This window comes from Phodopus roborovskii, unplaced genomic scaffold (genome assembly GCF_943737965.1).
Source record: "Phodopus roborovskii unplaced genomic scaffold, PHOROB, whole genome shotgun sequence".
Classification (NCBI taxonomy): domain Eukaryota; kingdom Metazoa; phylum Chordata; class Mammalia; order Rodentia; family Cricetidae; genus Phodopus; species Phodopus roborovskii.
The window spans coordinates 10,396,568-10,420,688 of NW_026126416.1; the positions used below are offsets into that span (position 1 = coordinate 10,396,568).

The window sequence follows — 24,121 nt, forward strand, 5'->3', positions numbered from 1 at the left end:
AAACAAACAGGCAAAGGTAAATGAGGGAGAACAGCTAAGAGACTGTCAATGTATCTAGCAAGCGAAGATGGCCCAGGATATCTAGGGATGGGGAAGATATGGCGAGTGGAATCTAGGTATGTTCCAAACAGTAAGTCAACGGATGGTCTACCAGATGAGATGGGGATGTGGAAGAAAGAAGTCAATGATGAGAAAAGGAAGGGGTGGATCTAACTTTTCTAGCCTAGGCTAGCCTCCACCATTGTTCATCTCCTCAGCTGCATTTGGTTGAGTCACTGAAGTCATGCTCAGATAGGAAGACCATGGGCAGGGTGTGTGAGGGGCCTAAATCTCACAATGCTTAGGAAGACCCAGAGGAAGCCACTTAAGAGCAGGGACGGAGGGAAGGAAACAGACTTCAGGACTTACATTCAGGGAAAGATGATCCTTGCCAGCCCATCTCTCCTAGCATACAAAGACCAGTGACAGGAAGGGAGGAGGCACTATAAATTTTTTAAGCTGACCACCTAGATGCTAAAGTGTCTCAGGTGAGATGGGTAAGGCTGTGGAGACAGGCTTTAAATTTAGTCAGTTCTACCTTTTTTTTTTTTTTAAAGCCTAGGTCAAGACCTAAAAATAATGCCAGTAACACAAATGTACTGTAATATACTGTCTACAATACTGCTCCCATGGACACCAGCTTTACCTTTCACAAGCAAATGAGACATCTATACCACTCCAACTCAATGTTAACTCAAAGAAACTCAATGTTAACGCTGCTCATTAAACACATGACAGAATTACCTGGATCATGTACTCAATTGTTGAAAATTGAGGCATCAATTCAGCAGGCTGATTCACCTCAGATATGCCCGTATATGCTGGAGGAAACTGATGAGAAGAAAACAAAACATTTAATTAAGGTTAAAAGTGATCTGTGTTCCACCTTTTTCTTTGTACTGGAGACGAAGCCTAGGCACAGGCAAGTGCACCACTTCTGAGCTCCAGCTACTCATGGTACACACATTTTGCATCTATAAAACTGGTTCATGACCATGTTAACTCTGAAAACACAAAATATAAAACATGTTGCTAAAACACAATTAGCACTCAAAATTTCTCATTCTCTTACATGTCCATGATCATGTAACGTTAAAAAAAGATTTACTGATAAAAACAGACACTATACTTGATCTTAACCAAAAGGCTAGCCTAAAATAAAACCCGTGCCAGGAGAGTGCCACGGCACACAGACTGGATAACCCAGAGACCTAGGATACAACCAAACATGACTGTAGGGGCAGGAAATGCCAATATAATATCTAATGATATTCTGCTATGCACATAGATCGGTGCCTAGCCCAGTCATCATTAGAGAAGCTTCATCCAGCAGCTGATGAAAACAGATGCAGAGACCCACTGCCAAACATTAGGCCAAGTTCAGGGAATCCTGAAGAGTGGGGGAAAGGATTGTAGGAGCTGGAGGGGACACTGTTGTGGAATAGTGCTTTAACTATGTAAATACATGATACATTTGTTTATCTTACAGAATATTACTTTAACTAGGCAAAGAAGTGTTACACTTGTTTATACTGCATTTGTTTAATTATGTAAAAATGTGCCACTGCTTCACCTTGCCTGCATAAGGCACCTGAGTGGTCTAATAAAAACCTGAACAGCCTCCTCAAACTTGGGAGGCAGAGGCAGGTGGATCTCAGTGAGTCCAAGGCCAGCCTGGTCTACAAAGTGAATTCCACGACAGCCAGGACTGTTACACAGAGAAAGCCCATCTCAAAAACAAACAAACAAAAAGCTGAATAACCAATAGCTAGGCAGACCTATAGGTTCTGACATTTTTGTTTGTTTGTTTGAGACAGGTTTTCCCTGAAGCTGACCATTAATACTGGAACCCTAAAAGTACAAGATGATGAGAATTCAATAACATGCACCATTAGAGAACTAATATGGTCCAGTAGATCTTTTTTTTTTTTTTTTTTTTTTTGGTAACATATTCACTTCCCATAGAAAACTTAAAACTTAAGAAGAGAATTCTATGTCCCCTACTCTCCAACACCAATGTGCCTAACAAAAGCCATTACCTGAGATCACTAAAGACTGCTAATCAGTAGTGTAGACAGAAATTTAAGTTCATATAATCTTTTCCAGAGTAGTACAAAAAAAATGAACAAACATATATGTTGTTTTAAATTACATACCTGATTTCTTTGAAAACAGAAATTGCAAGCCCAAAGTTTTGCTCGATAATCAACTTGACTGCAAGAAAGATAAATAAATATCACAGATATTATAGGTATTTCCAAGCTAAAAAGCAATCAAATGTATATTTAAAGTTCCATAATTAAACAGGCATGTGTTTCTATGAGTGTGCATGTGTACATGAAATTGCACTGCAGGGAAAACTGGCTATCAAGTAAACCAAAATTTTCCCTCAAATATTTAAACTTAGTAAATTCTTTTTTGCCTTTTCCAGTTCTATGATTATGTTTTAAGATTTCTTCACTCACACAAAGTATAAACTATTTCCTTTTGCCTTCATTTTAACCTGGTCATCAAGATATATCCAACATTTTTATTGTTCAACAATGTAAAACTTTTTTTTAAGATATGTTTAGTTTTATTTTATGTATATGTACATTTGCCTGTAGTATGTGCAGCACACACATGCCCAGCAGAGGCCAGAAGAGAGCAAGGGATGCCTTGGTACTGGAGTTATGGAAAGCTGAGCTAACATGTAGGTGCTGGGAACATGACCATGGGTCTCTGCAGGAGTAGCAAGTACACTTAGCCACTGAGCCACCTATCTACAGCCCCTATATAAAACCTCTTAATTTCATTAATAAAAGCACATTTCACACTTAGGCCATGGAAAGCATGTTGCCAGGTTGGTAAAGCTGCTAAAATGGCTCGTGATGAAGCTTCTATTGCTTCTTCTCCCTTTCTATACTTAGATTACTAGCCAATGGCTATCATTTTACAAGCAGGGTAGAAACTATCCTAATATGGACTTGATAATGAAAGCAAGAGGAAATAAAGGAAAAAGTGCTCCTCCATACAAAAATTTTAACACTCTCAACTTGCTTCAAAATTCCTTCAGGCAGAGCTGGAGAGATGGCTCAGAGGTTAGGAACACTGGCTACTCTTCCAGAGGTCCTGAGTTCAATTCCTAGCACCCACATGGTGGTTCAAAAGCATCTGTAATGAGATCTGGTGCCCTCTTCTGGCTTTCAGGAATACATGCAGGAGGAACAATGTATACACAATAAATAAATAAATCTTTAAAAAAGAAAATTCCTTCAGCCATGCATGGTGGTACACTTCTGCAGTCTTATAACCTCCCTACTGATGCCAGAGGGCCACACTAGCCCTAGAGTTTGAGACTAAGTTATGCAACATGGACACTCTACCTCAAAAAAAAAAAAAAAAGGAAAAAAATATTTCTAATAGTGCCCAAATATATGAACAGGATAGAAACTTAGGCTAAAAAAAAATTACTTAATAAAATTATTGGGGTCAAATTTCTTCTGCCGGGCTGGAAAGATGGCTCAGTGGTTAACAGCACATGGAGCTCTTCCAGAGGAACAAAGCATCTATGCCAGGTAGTCCACATCTCCTGTAACTCCAGCGCCAAGAAACTCAACTCCCTCTTCTGCCCTCCACAGGTACCCACATACAAATGGCATGCATAGATGTGTGTCTACTTGTGTAAGCTTTGTACATACACACAAACAAAATTCTTCTATCTGCTACTTCTTCCAGACATACATCATCATATAGGGTATGTACAAAAAGAGGGAAGTTTTAGGATTTTTTTAACACTTTAAAAGCCATCGATTGGCCAGATGGTGGTGACGCAAACCTTTAATCTCAGCACTCGGGAGGCAGAGGCAGGCGGATCTCTGTGGTTTCAAGGTCACCCTAGTCTGCAAAGCAAGTTCCAGGACAGCCTCCAAAGCTATACAGAGAAACCCTGTCTCAAAAAGAAACAGAAAAGAAAAAGTGATCCCTTAAAATCTACAATTAAGCCAGAAGCAGACTGCTAATCTGGGAGTGGGGGAAAAGAAGGGAAGAAGGTAAGGAAAGGAAGGAGGGAAGGAAGAACAATTCCAAACTCTCTGTCGCTCCTCCCCCTTGTTCATGCCTTTAATCCCAGCACTTGAGAGGCAGAGGCAGGAGGATCTCTGTTGGGGTAGAAGCCAGCAGGGTCTACATAGTGAGTTCTGGAACAGCCAGGGCTACATAGAGAGACCTGCCTCAAAAAAAAGGTACAGAGAGGGAGATTCCAATTTTATCTGAAGTATCAGACCAGAGAGGTTTCCATGAGCACTGGTCCTCTGAAAAAAAAATCTCAACATCTACTTACTGTCAACTCAAACTGGAAATTCTCCTATAGAAATCAAGTGACTTTAATGAGAACTGCATAAAGAGACAATTTACTGTATCATTTTTTACCAGTTTTTTTAAAGAAGCCATACCAAAGTGGATTGAGAATCGCTTTGCAGGTTGGTCTGCTGCAAAGTACAGGTTCATACTGTACAGGAGGTAGGTCTGGGCGTTCCTTTAAAGGAGTAAGGAGACAAGCCAAGGGAACAACCATTCTTGTGGCTTCAAGGCGGCTAGAAGGCCACACATTCCAACTGAAACGCACACCATCTCGCTCTTCATTCTGCTGAATGAACTCCAGATATGTTGCCATGGCCTAAAAGGAAACTAAAAATAAAGTTTTAATTATATGCAAAATTCTCAATTGACCTTCAAAAAAAAAAAAAAAGATGGTCCTCCCAAGCCTTTGTGAAATGGTTCACACCAGAAATTCAGCACTCAGTCCCAAATAAACAAAGAGAAGATCTTACAAGGTAGTATTTCACAAACACCTGGTATGGAAAAACCTGTCATCGTAGGATAACAGTAACTACCTTCTCTCCGACCCCCAAAGTTGACTACCCTTTCTTTCTGTCTTAGCTTTCTACTGCTATGATAAAGACCATACCAAGCCAGGTGGTGGTGGAAGATACCTTTAATCCCAGCACTTGGGAGGTAGAAGCAAGTGGATTTCTGAGTTCAAGGCCAGCCTGGTCTACAAAATGAGTTCCAAGACAGCCAGGACTGTTAGATAAACCAGTCTCCAAAAAAAAAAAAAAACGAAAACAACACCATGACCAAAAGCAATGCAGGGAGTGTGGAAGAAAAGGATTTATTTCAGCTTACTCTTGCAGTCAATCATCTTCCAGAAAGCCAGAGCAGGAACTCACATCAGGAACTCATACCGAGGCCATGGAAGAACATGGCTTACTGGCTCATCCCTCAAGGCTTTCTCAGCCTACTTTCCTATGCTACTCAGGACCACCTGCCTAAGAGTAGCACTGCCTTTTAGTGGGCTGGACCCTCATACATCAATCATCACAATCATCAGTCAAGAAAATGCCCCCACAGGCCTACCTGACAAAAGCATTTCCTCAAATGTTCCCCCTTCTCAAATGACAATGGCTTCTGTCAAGTTGGCAAAAATACTAATCAGGCCACTTTCTCAAACCATCTCTGTAGAACTTGAGAAAAAAATTTATCAAAGCAGCTAAAGGCTGAACTGCCTGACCATTTGTTATCTGTGTATAGCTGGATATTACTACTATTTAGTTAATTGTTTGTGATGCTAAAGATTAAATCCAGGGCCTTGTACATGCTAGGCAAGCACTCCACCACTGAGCTAAATTCCTCAGACAAGCCGATTTCAGCCACATGTCCAAAGATAATTCTCAAACTGTCTCATCAGCCAACAATTTTCCTGACTCCCTTTCCTTATCAAAGTAAACACTGTATGAAATAAATGTTACATTCCAAGCGACCTTAGCTTTTGCTCCCCCCCCCCCACACACACACAATTTGCTCATTGTGGGGAACAGAACTGTATGCTAATTAGAGAAGCCAGTTATAACAGGAAGCATCAAGGAACTCAAGCATTTCTAATGTGCATACCAAAACTACAAAGGGGAGTTTGCTTTTGTACCAATCTTGCCTTGTTCTCCTTCCTTACCATGTTTGCGTATGCTCATCCTTGAAAGACCCTGGTAAATCAGTCCTTCAGACTAAGCTTTCAGACTCAGATAACCCCAACGTTGATGAGTAAATACATCCTTTTGTGATCTAAAATACATCGACTCATAAGTTACTGGGGTTCGTGTGAACAAGCCCTTCAGGAAAGAAGGGACTAGCAAGATGGCCCAGTGAGAAAAGTGCTTGCCCCCCAAGTCTGCCAACCTGAGCTTGGTCCTCAGATCCTTCATAAAGTTGTAAGGAGAGACCCAATACCACAAGCATTGCCTTCTGCCCCCAACATAGGTGACTTGACAGGCACACACACACACACACACACATCATGCATATGCTCACACAAATAAAGAAATAAAACAAAGCAAAAGGAAAGCAAGAAAATTCAGTCTATGAGATGAGAATGGGGGGAGGGAAAATTCTTGCAATCTCCATATTTGGGAGGCCAAGGCAGAAGAACCAAAGGAGTTCAAAGCCTCCTGGGTTACATAGGGAGATCGTGTGTGTGTGTGTGTGTGTGTGTGTGTGTGCGCGCACACACACACACACACACACACACACACACATATATATATACATATATATGATACTAAATATATACTATAGGATACTACATACATACTATATGATATTACATATACTATATATAGGATACCAAAGTGGCTTTTAGTGCCAAAAGTACTTGATAACAATTGTCTCCTTTGAGGAATACCATACTGCAAATAACTTCCATGAGGGCAATTTTACACGCCCAGAAAAACAAATTAATTATTCTTTCATACAGAATCCACATAACAAAAATGTCTGTTCCAACTGAAACTCTGAGACATCTACTTGTTATTTCTGGCAAACACAGGAAGCTGATCACATTGACTGTGTACCTTCCTGTGGGTAGGGGGAGCAAATAAATCACATATAGTTACGTTCTGATATCATCATTTTAGGCAACTACTTCAACAAACCCCATAAATAACGATAACTATTCTTTAAAGTTCTTTACTTAAAGGTACAGGTCCCCAAGTACCTACATATCTCCCATTGCCTCCTTTCCTGGACCTTGTAGGCCACGGTTTCTTTCAGCACTTATTTTTACTTTATGTGCATTGGTGTTTGTCTGCATGTCTGTGTGATGGTGTCGGATCTTGTAGTTACAGACAGTTGTTAACTGCCACGGTGGGTACTGCAAATTGAACCCAGGACCTCTGGAAGACCAGCCAGTGCTCTTAACCGCTGAGCCATCATCTCTCCACCCCAGATCACAGTTCCTTAATCCTGGACACATAACCCACAAAGGATTTCAGTGAATTGATGAATTCTCTTTTGTTATATGTACTTTTGTTAAATTCTATACGTTGAGAAAATGTACATTTTTTCCAAGGGACATGAGTCCACTGCTAACATCAAATTCTCAACGAGTTATTAGAAGTAAATAAACGAGCGAGGAAGGGAAGAAGTGAGGGAGTGAACAAATGGCCTACAAAGGCATCCAAAAAAATATCTGATCCACTCTCATCTCTCCAGGACATAACTTTGCAGGACGTGGTAACCATCCTAATCCTGAACTTAAGATCTGGGTTCTGATTTCACTCATCACAAAGCAAAACTCAAGTTTTTCATAGGGCCTCGGTCCTTCCAGATGTTCAAGCCGTCACCACCACCCCAATTCGAAGGCTAAGGAGTCAAAAATCGGTCCTCTGACATCGGGCATGGCGCGGACGAGTCACTTCCAGCCGACTTCTGGATCATCAATTGCCCCTGATTCCTCAGCCTGACAATAAAAGGCTCCTCCCAGAAGCAGCCCACCTTGCCCCGGCGCCCCTGGCCTCGGCCTTCCCCCAAAGCGCCCACTCCACAGAGCAGGGTCGCTCACCTGCCCCGGAGCCACTCACCTAGACCGAGCCTTCCGTGCCCCACCGACACCAGAGCTCAGCTCCGGCTTCCACCGCCAAGTCCACCTCAGCTCACAGTCGATTGGTCAATGCTCTATACGTCACTCCACGGCGCCACGTGCTAGCCAATCAAAGAGCGCTTCACTGGTTGGCGCACGAAAACGAAACCGCCAGAAAAGCTGCGCCGCCATCTTTGAGTGGGGCAAGGCAGTAGTTCCTCACACTTCAAACTTTCGAGACTACGCCACTAAAAGCTATTCCTGCTTCTGCACAGAACCTCGGCGCCTGCGGGTGCGACATCCAAACGCATCCAGCACTCCTCAGGCGTTCGCCCTGACACTACACATCTGTTTGCCTCAAAGGGAAGTCCCTCTCGTCACCTTAGTTACCGGGAAGCGAGAACAGTGACGTGTAGCCCCAGAGGAACCTGAAGCTATCCGGAAAAGGTCCTCAGCCTGCGGGAAGGAGCTTGGAGGTGGCAGAGTTTCAACCACTAGTTGAAGTTCTTTCTGAGCTTGGCAAGTGTTGTTACTCTCTCCACGTTTCAAAACTTTCCCTCCTCGCTTGCTGCGTTATGAAGGGACTGTTTCATCTTCCTGTCATTCTCCAACAAGGAAATGAGTAATAGGGTACAGTCCCATTCGAGCATTTTAGGAGAGTGACAGAGTCCGGTTTTTTATGGGTGACACAAATTTCAGTGACCACCACAGTCATTTTACACATTCTTACAAGTGACAACAAAACAAAACAAAAAAACACACAAAAAGAAAAGAAAGAAGACGCAGCAAGTTCATCTTACCCAGAGACTTGGCCTTTGAAGTATAAATAACAAAGAAACAAAATTCTCAAATCTTTTTTAAAGATTTATGTTTAAATATGCCTATCTGTGTGTCAGTGTATGCATGTGTGCACATGAGTATGCAGTGCTTACAGAGACCAGAACGTGGGATCCCATGGAGCTACAGTTACAGTCAGTTGCATACTCTCTAACATGGGTGCTGGAAACTGAACTCCAACAGTATACACTCAACCACTGAACCAACTCTCCAGCCCCAAAACTCTGAAATCTTATGTTGATGCTAAGACAAAGAGTATCCATTAAATAGCCCAATTAATTATTGATTCAAACCCGCTCTTCACAACAGGACCTAACTATGTAGTTCTGGCTGGCCTGGAAATCATGGAGACCTTCTTTCCTCTGCCCTCCTATACCTCCTGAATGCTGGGATTAAAACCAGAGGCCATCACACCCAGCTGAGTCAACCCTAATTTACTTTCTATCATAACTGAGGAAACTATAACTATTTAGTCTTTAACTCCACCAAAGACCCCATTAAAGATATAATATTAACTAACAACAGAGACATCTGGCTGTCTGGACAGTCACCCAAAATTCCTCTGCAACACTGGAGTATCCTTCTTCAGCCTGCAGGCTTAGAATTTCTGGCAGACTTTTCAGTGAAGTGAGAACGTTGAAGGACTGTCCCACCTTGTACTGTCAAAATTCATCAGGCACTTTCCTCTATGTCCTGCAGAATATCTGGAAGAATCTTTTGTGAAGCAGGACTCTTGAAGGGCTGACCTACCTTGTCTTGGCTAAGTTCAACAGTCTTTTATCTTGTGTCTCGCTTGCCCAGTCTGTACAGCATACTGTCAGTAGTCAAAGCAAAAGTGGTTTCTTGCCCAAATAGTTAGCTTTTACGACAATGAAGGAAAATTCCATATGGGATTGGGGTGTTGTGAATGGAAGTGGCCCCCACAGACTCAAGTGTTTAAATGTTTGGCCCATAGCAGATAGCACCATTAGGAGGTGTGGCCTTGTTGGAGGAAGTATGTTACTGTGGAGGTAGACTTTGAGGTCTTATATACTCAAGCTATGTCCAGTACCTCTCCGGCACCATGTCTACCTGTTTTCCATAGTGTTTCCTGCCATGATGATAGTGAACTAAACCTCTGAACTGTAACCTAGCCCCAATTAAATGTTTTCCTTTATCATTGTTGTCATGGCCATGCTGGAGATTGGCACTATTAATGCAAAACCCAGTATTTTACACTGGGGCAGTAAGAATATGCCCTGTGATTCAGACCCCACCCATTGAAAATTTGAGCTTCTAAAAGTACAAAGTTATTTAAAAGGAGAAATCCTGAACTGAGAGTGCCTCCACCTCTACAGGGGTTCCCTGCTGGGGAAGGACCACCAAGAGAAATGTTTCCCCAGACCTCCAAGGCAAGCAGAAGCCATGCATCTGTGGTCTATCAGGATCTGCCAACATCTCAGATTGAAAGCAAGACTTTGTGTTAAGTGTCCACATGGTGTTGATATTGCCAGCATGCAAAATATAAGAGTAAAAGGGATTTTCTAGGCAAGGTGGCACATGTCTTTAATCTCAGCACTCAAGAGGCAGAAGTAAGTGGATCTCTATGAGTTCAAAACCAGCCGGAGCTATATAATGAGTTCCAACCTAGCCAAGACTACCTAATTGTCAGATGTGGGGGACATGTGAGAGGAACAGCAAGCAACCTTGGAACTCATAGGACACAACTGGGAAGTCAGCAAAACCATGTCAAATGAGTCTTAGAGAGGCAGAGCCCTGAGGACTATGTGTCCTGCTATGCTGTTATTAAGCATAGCTCTATTTATTGTCCTCACAGTCACCACATTTCTCATCATCTATGGGTTGTATGGAAACTCTAAGGGGGTTTCTAGCCTCACACTGGGCAATGTTACTGGTACTTACAATAATAGTGATTGACTTCTTCCAAGCATTGCTGCTTGTGGTAGTTTGAATGTAATTGGCATCCATAATCTCATAGGGAGTGGCACTATTAGGAGGTGTGGCCTTGTTGGAGTGGGTGTGGTCTTGTTGGAGGAAATGTGTCATTGTGGAGGCAGGCTTTAAGGTCTCATATATGCTCAAAATACTGTCCAGTGTCTCAGTCAACTTCCTATTGACTGCAAGATGTAGGATTTTCAGCTACATCTCCAGCAACATGTCCACTACATGTCCACTACCATGCTCTCTGTCATGATGATAATGGGCTGAACCTTTGAACTGTAAGCTGCCACCTCAATTAAACGTTTTTCTTTATAAGAGTTGCTGTGATCATGGTGTCTCTTTATAGCAATAGAAACTCTAAGTAAGACACTGCTGGAACAGATTAATGGTTCAACCACCACCCTTAGAAAGAATTTAGACATGTAGATTGTTTAATAAAGTTAGGTGACAATGTTTTTGTTAATGGCTTTGATGTAGAAAATCTTGGACAGTTTAAAGTTTAAAAGAACACAATTTTGATAGTTGAGCAAGGGACTTGTTGAGATAAGGGAACAAAAAAAAAAAAAAAAAAAGGCAGCCCAGTTATTACTATCTGATTGCCTTTCTTGCTAGGATAGGTTAGTGATCAAAGACAATGATTCATTTCTTACAACCATTTTTGCCTTCAGCTTCCTGATGTGATTTAATAAAAACTGTTGATGAGTGTGTATCACGGTAAATAAAAGACCCAGGTACATATATAGGGGTTCAAGCTTCAAGCTGAAGATCAGAAAAGCAAAACACCTGGGCACTAACTTTCACTCAGCCTCAGACTGAATGAAGCCTCTCCTCAGCATGGCTGGAGAAATGTACTAATTGTGGCTGGAGAATGAATGCCTGATACTGAATACTGAAGACCCTGCTCTTATCTTTTATACCACTCTAGTGCTGGGATTAATGGTGTGTGATCCCAGGTGCTGAGATCATCTTTGTGTGAGGTGTTTCTCTTTAGGACTGGATCAATCTTGTATAGATCTGGGTGGCCTTGGCCTCACAGAGGTCCATCTACCTCTGTGTACCATCACCTCCTAGCTTCTGGCTGCTAGGGTTAAAGGTGTGTATTACCACTGCCTGATCTCTATAGCTTGGGGCTGACTTCGCTTTCTGAATCCTCGGCAAACTTTAATACATTTTAAACAATATATCACCACATGAGTGCGTATACACTCTGAGGATTTAAAGTGGAAATGACTGATTGTTTTTCATATGTAAGAGTCCAGATTTGTGATAGCTTACAACCATCTGTAACTCCAGTTCCAGGTATTGAACACCCTCTTCTGGTCTCTACAGTCATTGTACCAGCAATTATAACTTGTTGATAGAAAACATGTACACATAAAAATAGAATTAAATTTTGTTATTGTTGTTGTTGTTGTTATTTTATTTATTTGTTTTTTCGAGACAGGGTTTCTCTGTGGCTTTGGAGGCTGTCCTGGAACTAGTTCTTGTAGATCAGGCTGGTTTTGAACTTACAGAGATCCACCTCCTCTGCCTCCCAAGTGCTGGGATTAAAGGCATGTGACACCACCACCCAGCAAGATTTGTGATTCTTTTAAGAGTTTTTTTTTTAAATAAGATTATCTTTTGAGAAATAATAAAATTATTGATCCTTTCTTTGTAACTGCAAAATGCAGCCTTCCAGTAAAAGAACTGGGTGAAAAAAAATACCTTGCCTGCTGACACTTTGTTAATCTATAACAAGCTGAATAGACATGAGTGTATGCGAGTCGTTGGGAATAATTTCTTTTTCACCTGTAATACATAAAATGTTTAATCATGTAAGGGATATGGGAAACATGCTTCTTTTTTTTTTTTTAACTTGTATTCATTGTAATCATTCATTTAAGTAGAATGTAACCACAATGTAATTTATATATTACTTGAGAGATTTTTCTGGGGTATATAACCTGTAAGAGGAAAAACAGAGTTGGAGGAAGACAAAAGGGAAAGTTAGAAGAACACCAGGGAAGATGTAAAAGATGTAAGAAGGCATCAGGAAGAAGGAAGGGAAAAAATAAAAGAGGCCTCACATGTTGAAGGTGTGTGTGTGATGATGGAATTTCTGTCTAACTCAGTCCCACAGCCCCATCACGCTGCCCTTTAGTCCCAAATAAACACATAGAGGCTTATATTAATTATAAACTGTTTGGCCAATGGCTCAGGCTTCTTATTGGCCAGCTTTCTCTTAATTATTAACCCATTTCTATTAAACTATGTATTGCCACAAGGCTGTGCCTTATGCATAATGGTAGGGCATATTACTCCTTTGGCAGTTACATGGAGTCTCTCTGGTCACTGTCTGCCTTCCTCTTCCCAGCACACTCCTAGTCTGGTAGCCCTGCCTATACTCCCTGCCTAGCTACAGGCCAATCAGCATTTATTCATCAACCAATAAGAGAAACGTATATTAACAACATACAGAAGGACACCCCCCATCGTGTGATCGTGTGTGTGTGTGTTTCCCCCTTTTCACCGGCCCCAGAAAATTGAGTTTTGCCCCATTCACCAGTCCCAGAGAATTAAGTTTTACTCTCTCAGATAAAAAAGTGAATTGTGTGAATATCCACTTTTCTCCTTCAGTACCTGAGCTGCTGAAAGCTGGCCTTACAGCAGCACTCGAGACTCCATCTAAAAATAAATAATTGAAATGAGAGGACATGGAAACTTGCTCTAAGTTCTAAGAAGCTGCTAAAACTAACAATGTATGGGAGGGTTGTATTCAGAGGTTGTTATGCAAAGAAGCCCTGAAAGGCTGTTGCATGAATCTGTGAAAGTGGAGCTTCCATTGCAGTGCATAGCATGAGACACTGAAGATGCAGCCTATGCCCAACATCTAGGGAGCAGAAGTCAGAGAGATCCCCGGAGATTGCTGGACAGCTAGTCTTGCTAATCAGTGACGTCTGAGTTCACAGATAGATCTTGTCTCAAAAATCAAAGTGAAAAATGATAGAAGATACTTCTGGTTTACACACACACACACACACACACACACACACACACACACACACACACACACACACTGGAATGTGGCTATTTGTTCCTGAGGTGGCCTGGGAAGATTTGAGCATACTTTCCATACCCAAGGCTCACATTATTCTTGGTAGAATGCAGTTCTCATGCCCACCTCAGTAAAAGCCTCAAGGAACAGACTCCAGACAACTGGTTCTGCATTCTTTCCCTGGTTTGCCTGCCTCCTCACTCCTTTTGCAAAGTGTTCTACTCTGGTTCCATTGACAACTCCCTGTGCTGGCTAGTTTTAATTGTCAACTAGCCACAACCCAGGATCACCTGGGAAGTGTCTTGATGAGGAATCATCTAGATCAGGTTCCCACAGTCCTGTCTGTGGGAGATGGTCTTCATTTAGTGAATTGAGTTAGAAAGACCCACCCTGAATGTGGGCAGTACCATTTCACCGGCAGGGCCCTAGGCTGTCTTAAGAGTGAAGAAAGCTAGCAGCAATGGGTTTGCACAACCTGAGTTCAATTTCTAGAACCCACTTAATGGAATGAGAGAAAGGATTCCTTCAAGTTGTCCTCTGACCTCTGCACGCACACTCATCTACGTTCAAATAAGCATGCATCATGTATGCATACACAATAATTGAAAACAATAAAAATGGGACTGGGGAGATGGCTCAGTCATTAAGTGCATTTTCTGCTCTTTCAGAATACTGGAGTTAGATTCTTAGCACTCACATTTGCTACTTCCATCACTGGGGACCCAGCACCCTCCTCTGAAGTCCTTAGGCACACCCATGCATGTGGCACTCATACACATAAATAATAAGATAATTCTTGCTGAATATGTTGATACTTTCCTTCAATGCCAGCACTAAAAAGGCAGAGGCAGGCAGATCTATATGAGTTCTAGACCATTCTGGTCTACATAGAGAGCCCCAGGCCAGTAGGGGCTACATAATGAGACTGTCTTAAACTAATGAAAATTCACTGGGGAGAAAAATCCTTCCTTAAAGAATTATTGGTATGTCTAATAAAAAGATAAAACATTATGAGCATATTGTTTACAGTGCTTCAAAAGGGACATGGAGTATGAGAACGCTGGAAAAGGGATTTAAATTTGATGGTAATTCACAGGGTTTGTGTTTGGCAGCCTGTGATACAGACAGAAAAAGTCGAAGACTTGCGGGTGTTCAAGAACTACAATTCCCAGAAGGCTTCAGTGCGGGCTCCGGGCCAGAAGCCATCTAGGCCTTATTGCTCTTGGTCTGAGCAGGCTAGGGGGGTCTCCTGTGACTGTTCATGGCGTTCCCTATCAAGGCAGTGATTGTTCCCGGGAACGGAGGCGGGGATGTAGCCACCCAAGGCTGGTACGGCTGGGTGAGAAAGGGGCTAGAGCAGGTAAGGAATTTCAGCCCCTCCCTGCTTGGCGCGGAGCAGAGGGAGGATGGACAGCTAGGCTCGAGCCTGTGTCTACCCTCCTCCAGATGAACCCGGTGTCTGGGTCCTCGACGATTATGATGCTGCCTAGTCTTAGATCTAAACTAGTGGCCAGGATCATGTCTGGCGAAGCCACTAAAAAAGCCGAGGGCTCAGTTTTTGAGACAGAAAGGAACCCTGTTGGACAACTATAGAGAACGCCCCCTCCCTACACGCTGCTTTGAGTTCAAATTAGAAACTTCCCAGATAATTTTATGTTTATATTCATTGCTTTAAATTTTTTTAACTCACCATGTGACATTTAATATATACAAGGGATGCATATAACGTGTAATAAGCTACCAAACCGGGGGGCGAGGGGAAATCGGTGCTATCCAAGCCTAAAGTGTCTTTGTGTGCCCTGTACCATTGAGCTACACTCTCAGCCCAGATTAAACTCTGGAACATTGCCTGAGCTTCTCCTGTCCCATCCCTATGACTCTCAGAAGTTCATTTTGCTTCTGTTTATTGTATGCAGAAGGTGCACGTGGAGGTAAGAAGACAACTTCTGAGGAATCAGTTCTCTTTCTAACTTTTACATGGGTCTGGTAATCGAACTCAGGTCACCAGGCTTGCCCTGCAAGTGCCTTTGCCAGCCGAGCTGCTTTTCTGACCCCCTTGCAACACCTTTTACAACTTAAAGTATTTTTATAACCTATGTGTCTAACCTTGTGTAATGTTGTGTAATTTTGCTTCTTTGTGAGCTTTCTAGAAACAGCATTGCACCCTAGCTCGTCCTGTGCTGCTTGACTTTTAAGAACAGAAAAAGCCCCCTTCCATAGTCCAGCAGTTAGACATTTTCCTGCTTTGGCCTGTAGAATAGAATTTCAAGAGAAAATAGAGTCTGTTTGTAATAAACTTAAGATTGTGGTTGAAAGCTATGGGCAAAGCTACCAACTCAAAGGTTGAGCTGGAAATGGCCAGTAGGATGGGATAACCAACTTTCTCTATGGTGTCTCTCTATTATTTTTTACTTTCTTTCTGTTTGGCTCAGGTCATTCTGTCTCCAGCACATTCACGTATGCCTTCTGTATAGGTTGATGCCTTGGAAATAAACATAGATTGCAAGTGTAGACACAGGTCTCTATGTTCTATAAAACTGATAGAGAACTATATATGAGGTGTATATTCATATTTAACACAACTTAATCCATTTCATTTCATAATATCAGCAAATATTTACTGAATTGAGCAAGATCATATCAAATGTTACATTTTTTTTTCTTCAAAGTTTTAGTTGCAATTAAACTTTTTATATAGCTTTTTCTTCCTCTTTATATCTCAGATTGCTGGTTTCCAGTGTTTGGCTAAAAATATGCCTGATCCAAGTAAGTTTTAAACGTGTTTTTGAAAAGCCTTATCTGTTAGATTTTGAGCTCATCATAAGGGGAGTGGGGAGTGAGGGGCTAGAAAGCAAGAGTGTTGTAGTGCAAGAACAAAGATAAATACATACTAACAACAAGTAAAGCCGGGTGCTCTGGGAGGCAGATGTAAACCAAAAAATATAGAAGATTTCAGTAAAGAATTAAGAAAAGCACCTGAGTATGGCAAAATTTAATTTTTAACTTTGTAAGCTAGCAACTTTATTTTCCCTGTTAAGTGTCTACAGGCATTTTTCAGGCAAAATTTGGGTAAAACAGATAAAGCCTTACAGAATCTAGTTGAGTTCCTAAGTATTTAAAAACATAAGATTTCCCCTTTTGTTATGGGTGTGTCTTGGTTCAGGAAAGAAATAATATATATTATACATGGGTTTAATATTGTCAAGAGTTTGTGGTGTGTGTGTGTGTGTTTTGTTTTTCTTGGTACTGAGACTAAACCTGGGGTCTCACCCATCCTGGGCAAGTACTCTGCCCTTAAACTGTAGCTCCAGCTCGGGGGTATTTGTTTGCAAAGTTTAAATTTTTACATGAATATTTCAAAGTTGAGGCCAGTGATGGTGGTACATGCCTTTAATGCCCATAGTTGGGAGCCTGAGGCAAGGGAATTCTGATGTGGGCTACACAACAAATTACAGATTAGCCTTTGCTACATAGGCTTTCGCCAAAAAAAAAAAAAGGGGGGGCGGGGGAGGGGAAATTTTCACTTCAGTTGTAATATATTCTTTCTTTCCTTTTTAATATAAAAACATGGTGGAAGGAGCAAAACTCTACTGAAACCACAATGAAGAGGTCTACTAAAAGAGCCTCATCTCCCATTTGGGCCTCAATTTAAAAGCAGTGAGCTGCTTTTTATTAGAGAGGTGGGCCAGCATCACTTACAGACTGCCCCCTCTGAGTACCAGACTGTTTACCCTGAACACAGTTACAGCCCGAGAGAGCATCTGGCTGCCCTTCATGGAGACAGAGCTGCAGTGTGATGAGAAGACCATCATCATAGGCCACAGCTCCGGGGCCATTGCAGCCATGAGGTATGATGCTGTTGAATTGTTGCCCCTGGTGTGGGTTGTAGCCACACCTGCTTGGGAAATAGTTGTTTCTTAAATTTCCATTGCAGAGGACACAACGCTGACCTCAAAAGTGGTAATATAATCTGCCCTAATTTCTTCCTTGTTTGTTAAGGGATTGAAAGAAACAGATTGCTTTTATACCAGGTGCACTGATCCTTTTAAAGTTTCTATGGCTTAAAAGCTTCCTGTTACTCAGCTGTGTCTCCCTTCACCTCTTCTCTCAACCAAGCCTACTGACGTCATTGTAGTTCCTGGAATATGCCAAGTACACACTTGCCTTATCCTGCTCAGCCTTCTAGCAGGGACACCATCTTACAAGCTGCCTGGCTTTCTATTACTATGTCTCTGCTTGAATGTCCCATTTTGGGTGAGATCATTAATAACTCCATATAAAAGAGCAGTATCGCCCTATCTCCTTTACATTTTATTACCTATAAAGCTTTATCATCCAACATACATTGATTTCTTATCTACCCCTATTAACAGAATGGAAACTCCAAGAAGGTGGGACTTAGTTCACTGACAAGGAATCGCAGTGCCTATGGGAGAGCCTGATATAGTAGATGTTCAATAAATACCTCCTGGAGAATAGAGGTTGTTTTCCCCTACAACCCCCTGATCCTTGGGATTCACATATATACACATTTGCTTCTACCAAAATCTCCTATCTTCCCCACTAGCCTAGGAGGTAAGGAATTAGCTGGCCAAGTCTTCCATATTTCCTAGTGTGGTAACAAAGGCTGTTCCAAGTAGTTATTCAAAATATCATATGAATTGTATGTCATGGAATCTTGCCAAATTTTATAACCTTTCAGCTACACAGGTCAAGGGGATGAGGATTATAACAAGAAAAATTAAAGACCCAGAGACAGATACTGGGGTTCAAGCTGAAGATCAGAGAAGCAAAGCAGCCAAGCCACTAGCTCTTACCTCTACCAAGCTGAAATGGCTACCCTGTTGACACAAATCCTCAGAGGCAAAAGCTCTGAGTTCCTGTTTTCTCTTGCCTTATATTCTTCTCTCCATCCAGTCATATCACTCCTGTCTCCTCCACCTCCCTAGTGCTGGATTAAAGGCCTGTGATCATATGTAACATGAATAATAAAAGACCCATGAGACTGATATTGGGGTTCAAGCTGAAAATCAGAAAAGCAAAGCAGCCAGCCACTAACTGTTACTTCTACCTCAGGCTGAAAAGGTTGTCCTCTCCTCAGTGTGCCTGGAGAATAAATCGCCCAACTGAATATTTGCTCCTATCTTATATACTTCACAAGTGCTAGGATTAAAAGTGTGAGCTGTTACTCTTCACTTTTGTGTAGGCCAGGGTGGCCTTGAACTCACAGAGATCTATCTGCCCGTCTCCTGAGTCCTGGAATTAAAGGTGTGTGTCACCACTGCCTGACTCTATGGCTTGCTAATATGGCTGCTGGGATTAAAGGTGTGTGTCACCATTGCCTGACTTTTATGGCTTGTGGCTAACTTTGCTTTTGAATCCTCAGGCAAGCTTTAATAAATCATAAATAACATATCACCATGGGATAATAATGTGTTTTAGCACAGAATCAGTGACTTATGGTAGTCATTAAAAAAGGGTTATTTATAAGCATGTGTGCAGGGGAACAGTACTGACCTCAAAAGTTGTAGGATACTGTCCTTTTGTTTACCAGCCATTGAGTAAAGATGTAATTTTTTAAATAAATTCTCTGAAATTATTAGGATTGTCAGAAACCTTCTAAGAATTGACTTCTAAAGTTAAGAGAGACAAAGAAAAATGATGCCCAAATCGTCAGTATAAGGATATGAAGAAACAGGAACTCATGCAATCATAAGGAACACACTGACTTATTAATTACTAAGGGATATTGAATCTTTTCAATACAAGTGCTGGGGACACCTTAACAAGTGATCTAACTTAGTACCATTGATAGTGGGACACTCATCGTGTCCCTGAAGTGATGGGGAGGCTTTCTTGCCAAAAGTGCTTAATCTCAGTCTAACTGTGAGAAAATGAATTTAGTTTAGGGAATTGACCGAAACTCCCTTATCAAGAATGTAGGCAGTGCTAAATTTATTGGGTATAATAATGGTACTAAGGTTATTTGTAGGGGGCATATATTAAGGTAAGTGTGCAGCCTTAATCAATCTGAATGCTTCTTTTCCTTTCATGTCTTCTGTGGTTTGATATTTCTTGAGTAACCAGCTTGGAGGCGGGGGTTAAAGGTTTATTCTCAAGAATGAAAGTCTTGCCCTAACATTTCCTAGCATAAAAGCTTCTTCAGAGATCTCACATCTTTCCTTAGTCTGCTCTTGGCTCAGCGAGGGCATCTTCAAATAGTGAGTTGGTGGTCTACTTATAGGGTGCTGTTCAGAGAGCAATAAGGCTTTTCCTTCCCTTAAGGAGCCAATGATAGTTTGTCTGGGAGTGGGGACAATTGTACTATGACACAAATGAGAATGCATGTACAGAGGGCAGTACAAGTATTTTTCTGGCATTGGCCAGTTTTTCTTAAATTGTAGATTCCTGGGCCTTAATCCCATTTCTCTGAATTCCATGCTCTGGGGTTGAGCCAGGAATCTGAATCAGAATGCTGACCAAGTAAGTAATGTGATGAACACTAAAGGTGGATGAATGCACACATCAGTGATCAAGACATTTTCTTGCTGTTTTCCATCTGTCTCAGTAGCATATACTACCTTCCTGTGAACTTACATCAGATAGCCTATTGCTTTTCAGAGTTAATAATACCATGTGTTGCTGACACCATCTTTCTCATCACAGGTATGCAGAGACACATCAGGTATACGGTCTTGTATTGGTGTCTGCATACACATCGGACTTGGGAGATGAAAACGAGCGTGCCAGTGGTAAGTCTTTGGGGAGAATACCCAGGAAAGTTCTTCCCTGGACACAGGACAGACTGCTCAAGTAGTCATTCTCAGATAGCACTAGAAATATAAATCTAATAGCAAACGAGAGAATTTCCATCTACCTTTTGGAGGTAAGACAGCACTTTCTTCCAACCTGAAGTCTACAATGAATCTCAGGATCTGGTTTTATTTGAGCCTCTTACTGTCTTGGCAAGTCAGTATGGTATCAAGTTCTACAGACAGGAAAACCAAAGAACTATTCTGATCTCAAGACCCTTATGCACCTCTGAGTGTCCCCACTAGACATTTTCAGATGCATATCGATAGGCTATTTTTTTTTCTCTACAGGGTACTTTAGCCGCCCCTGGCAGTGGGAGAAGATTAAAGCCAACTGCCCTCACATTGTACAGTTTGGTTCCACTGATGACCCTTTCCTCCCCTGGAAGGAACAAGCAGAAGTGGCAGATGGGCTGAATGCCAAATTGTACAAATTCACCAACCGTGGTCACTTTCAGAACACAGAATTTCATGAACTGATTAGTGTGGTGAAGTCTATGCTGAAAGTACCAGAATAGTCAGGATGACTCCTGCTCTGTAGCATGCCAGGATGGGGTGGTATCTATTACCACACAGTACTAGACATGAAATATCCAGTTAAGCTGCAGAAGTGCCTGAAAAACATTCACTACATTTTCAGTCCCCATAGAACTTAAATCTTCTTGAAAAGCTCTAGCTATGGCAATACTTTCCTGTTTGATGGGGGACACAGAGCGAGTTTGTTTAGCCATCCTGTTGATCCAGAGAGTAAGCCAGCGGTAGAACCAGCATAGAGCTGTATCCCTGTAATTCCAGCACTTCAGAGAAAGCAGGGACCAGGAGGTGAATGCTAGCCTGACCCTGCCTCCGAAAAGAAACAGCAAGTAGACCCTGGCTGCTATCTTGAATCTCATTCCAAATTATAACTCAGTAACTCTTGCAAGGTGTGACCTGAGACCACAGGACTTGGAAAGCTGAAGAAGGTGGATCTTGAATTTGAGGACTACCTAGGCTAAATATTTAGCAAAACTCTATCTCAAAAACAAAACAAACAAAAATAGCTGGACGTTGGTGGTGCATGCCTTTAGTCTCAGCACTCAGGAGGCAGAGGCAGGTGCATCTCTGTGAGTTCAAGGCCAGCTTGGTCTACAGAGCTAGTTCCAGGACAGGCTCCTCCAAAGCTACACAGAGAAACCCTGTCTCAAAAAAAAAAAAAAAAAAAAAAAAAAAAAAGAAACCGGTTTATATATGAGTGACACGTTTTCCTATCTGAAATAAGTTTTCTCTTACTGGAAGAAAACATGATTAAAGTTTCCATATGTTCTTAGAACTCCAGCTGCTGTTTCAAGCTGGCTCAAGATAGTAAGCTCAAACTTGGGTCTTCATCATTGAAATCCCTGACCCCACCTCAGTCTCCAGGTCCTTCTGACAGGTTGAGAGACCAACATATAAGGATGCTGAGTCAGGAAGCTACAGGGGACAGATATCTGCATAGCCTGCCACCTGTATACTAACTTCAGTAAGACTAACAGTAAATGTATGCCTTTTTTAAGCTGGGGAATATATATGTATGTGTATACAATCCCTACATGAGTTGAGGTAGATAGAAACACTATAATTAAAAGATTTGCAAAAGCTACAAGACAAAGACCAGGTCATCCATTTGTGAGTTCCATCATAAACATTTTAGATTCCCTACAAAGTACAGGTAGTAGTAATGCACACCTTTAATCCCAGCACTTGGGAGGCAGAGATAAATGGATCTCTATGAGCTTGAGGCCAGCCTGGTCCACAGAGCACGTTCTAGGACAGCCAGGACTACACAGAGAAACCTTGTCTCAAAAAAGGAAGAAAAAAAAAAAAAGGAAAGCCTAAGATTACCAAAAGATAATGCTAAAGGGTGGAAAACAAGGGAGCAATTTGTACTGTTAAGTTTTAAGTATCTTCAAAAAGAATTTTTCCATGATGGAAGTTTAATTCTATAAAGAGTTCAACCTCTTAACTTCTTCTAGATTCAAGCATCATTCCAAGTTTTTCTTATATTCTCTCTCTCTTTCTCTCTCACACACACACACAAAATCAACCCTTCTTATAAAGGTACTTTTATATTAGCATATATTTGATGTACAAAATCACATTTTCACTCATGTTTCTAATGTACTTAGATCATATGAAAAAAAGTAAATAAATAAATAAAAAAGGATTTTCTGTTTCTCACTGTTGTGATGCAAAAGATGTCCAGTGTACTTAAATTTGGTGACACAGAACCTGTGACTGTTGCAGAAATGTAATGTTCCACATTTATCCTTAGATGGAGTACAAAGCTGTTGTGAAATGATTTGGGGGTTTCTAAGTGTAATGTAAGTTAGTATAGACTCTTAAAACAATAGGTTTCTTTGGAGGAGAGAGATACAATCATATAGGGCTACTGTTAAGTGTTCACATGGGAATGAATAATATCAGGAAGTTATTTATCAAATGCATACACACACACACACACACACACACACACACACACGTTTTTTGAGACAGGGTTTCTCTGTGTAACACCCCTGTCTGTCCTAGAACTAGCTCTGTAGACCAGGCTGACTTCAAACTCACAAAGATCCTCCTGCCTTGCCTCCTGAATGTAGGGAGTAAAGGTGTGTGCCACCACCACCCAGCAAGTGAATATATTTTTATCCTTGGCAGAAAACAAGTTGTGAACTAATGTTATTTATGTAAGTTAATAACTTTTTAAACTCTAACTTGGATTATAGATTTGGTTCAATCACTGCTAAAATCTGCTTACATTAGATATAACTATTAATTCTCTTAAATTAATGTGTTTTTTCCTACACTTAAAAATGAGTCGTTTAAAATCTTAATTATAAATTGTGTAGGATTCAGTAATCCCTGAGGGAGAGCATACAAGCAAGTTCTCTGATGAGCTATGCCGTCTAGTACAAGCAGTATCCAAAGGCAACAAAGTCAAACCTTAGTTTCAAGTGCTGGCCAGCCAGCTGGCTTGCGATTACTGTGTTAAACACCAAATACCAACTATTCCCATCATGATAGAAAATGCTACTTGGCCAGATGTTATGGTGCATACCTCTAACCCAGCAGGAGGGAGGTAGAGCAGGGTTGAGTTCAAGATCCTATCTTACTGGACAACACTGCTACAGGGCACGTATTTTGTATTCATCCTTTACCTGCCATATAGTAAATCTGAAACCAGTTGTCATCTTTTCTGCTGTGCCAGAGGCCTCCTAATACTAGGCATGTGTTTCACCATGTATTTAATTGCTTGACTACTTTGCTTAATTGATTACCATCAAAACCCTTATATAAAACATTGTCAAATTGGAAGTTTCATGTGAGAAACTTCCTGAACATGCCTCTGCCTCCCAAGTGCTGAGATTAAAGGCATGCACCACCATGTCTAATTTTTTATGGGTCACTTTTAAACAGGGTCCTCAACAGACTAGATAAGCAAAACATCTAATACTAACAGGGAAAGACCAAACTTTATCTGCAGTTTGACTTTGTGGCATTATGATTTTAGAGGCCCATGAGGATAGCTCATTTCTGTAGGCAAATTCATTT

The 24,121-nt window shown here is 41.4% G+C and overlaps 2 protein-coding genes across 2 annotated transcripts in view; one reads left to right on the top strand and one right to left on the bottom strand.

Annotated features, from left to right (window-relative positions):
• Sec23b (SEC23 homolog B, COPII coat complex component) overlaps nt 1-8,022 on the bottom strand; it is a 36,391-nt gene extending 28,369 nt beyond the window's left edge. Inside the window, exons 1-4 of the mRNA XM_051183250.1 lie at nt 7,932-8,022; nt 4,473-4,707; nt 2,196-2,253; nt 784-870 (exon numbers count right to left, since the gene is read on the bottom strand). Coding sequence (XP_051039207.1) covers nt 784-870; nt 2,196-2,253; nt 4,473-4,693 — 366 coding nt within the window. The 5' untranslated portion in view covers nt 4,694-4,707; nt 7,932-8,022. The remainder of the gene's footprint in view (nt 1-783; nt 871-2,195; nt 2,254-4,472; nt 4,708-7,931) is intronic.
• Nucleotides 8,023-14,950: 6,928 nt separating this feature from the next.
• On the top strand, nt 14,951-22,491 carry Rbbp9 (RB binding protein 9, serine hydrolase). Its single transcript, XM_051183260.1, has 5 exons — nt 14,951-15,105; nt 16,469-16,511; nt 17,488-17,593; nt 20,412-20,497; nt 20,849-22,491. Exons 1-5 carry the CDS (start codon nt 15,007-15,009, stop codon nt 21,073-21,075), a joined length of 561 nt encoding a protein of 186 aa, XP_051039217.1. The 5' UTR covers nt 14,951-15,006; the 3' UTR covers nt 21,076-22,491.
• The last annotated feature ends 1,630 nt before the right edge of the window (nt 22,492-24,121 follow it).

Coding starts and splice junctions, on each gene's coding strand:
- Rbbp9 (XM_051183260.1), top strand. CDS start 15,007: ATGGCGTTCCCTATCAAGGCAGTGATTGTTCCCGGGAACGGAGGCGGG. Junction 17,594..20,411: donor GGGGCCATTGCAGCCATGAG/GTATGATGCTGT, acceptor TTCTCATCACAG/GTATGCAGAGACACATCAGG. Junction 20,498..20,848: donor TGAAAACGAGCGTGCCAGTG/GTAAGTCTTTGG, acceptor TTTTCTCTACAG/GGTACTTTAGCCGCCCCTGG.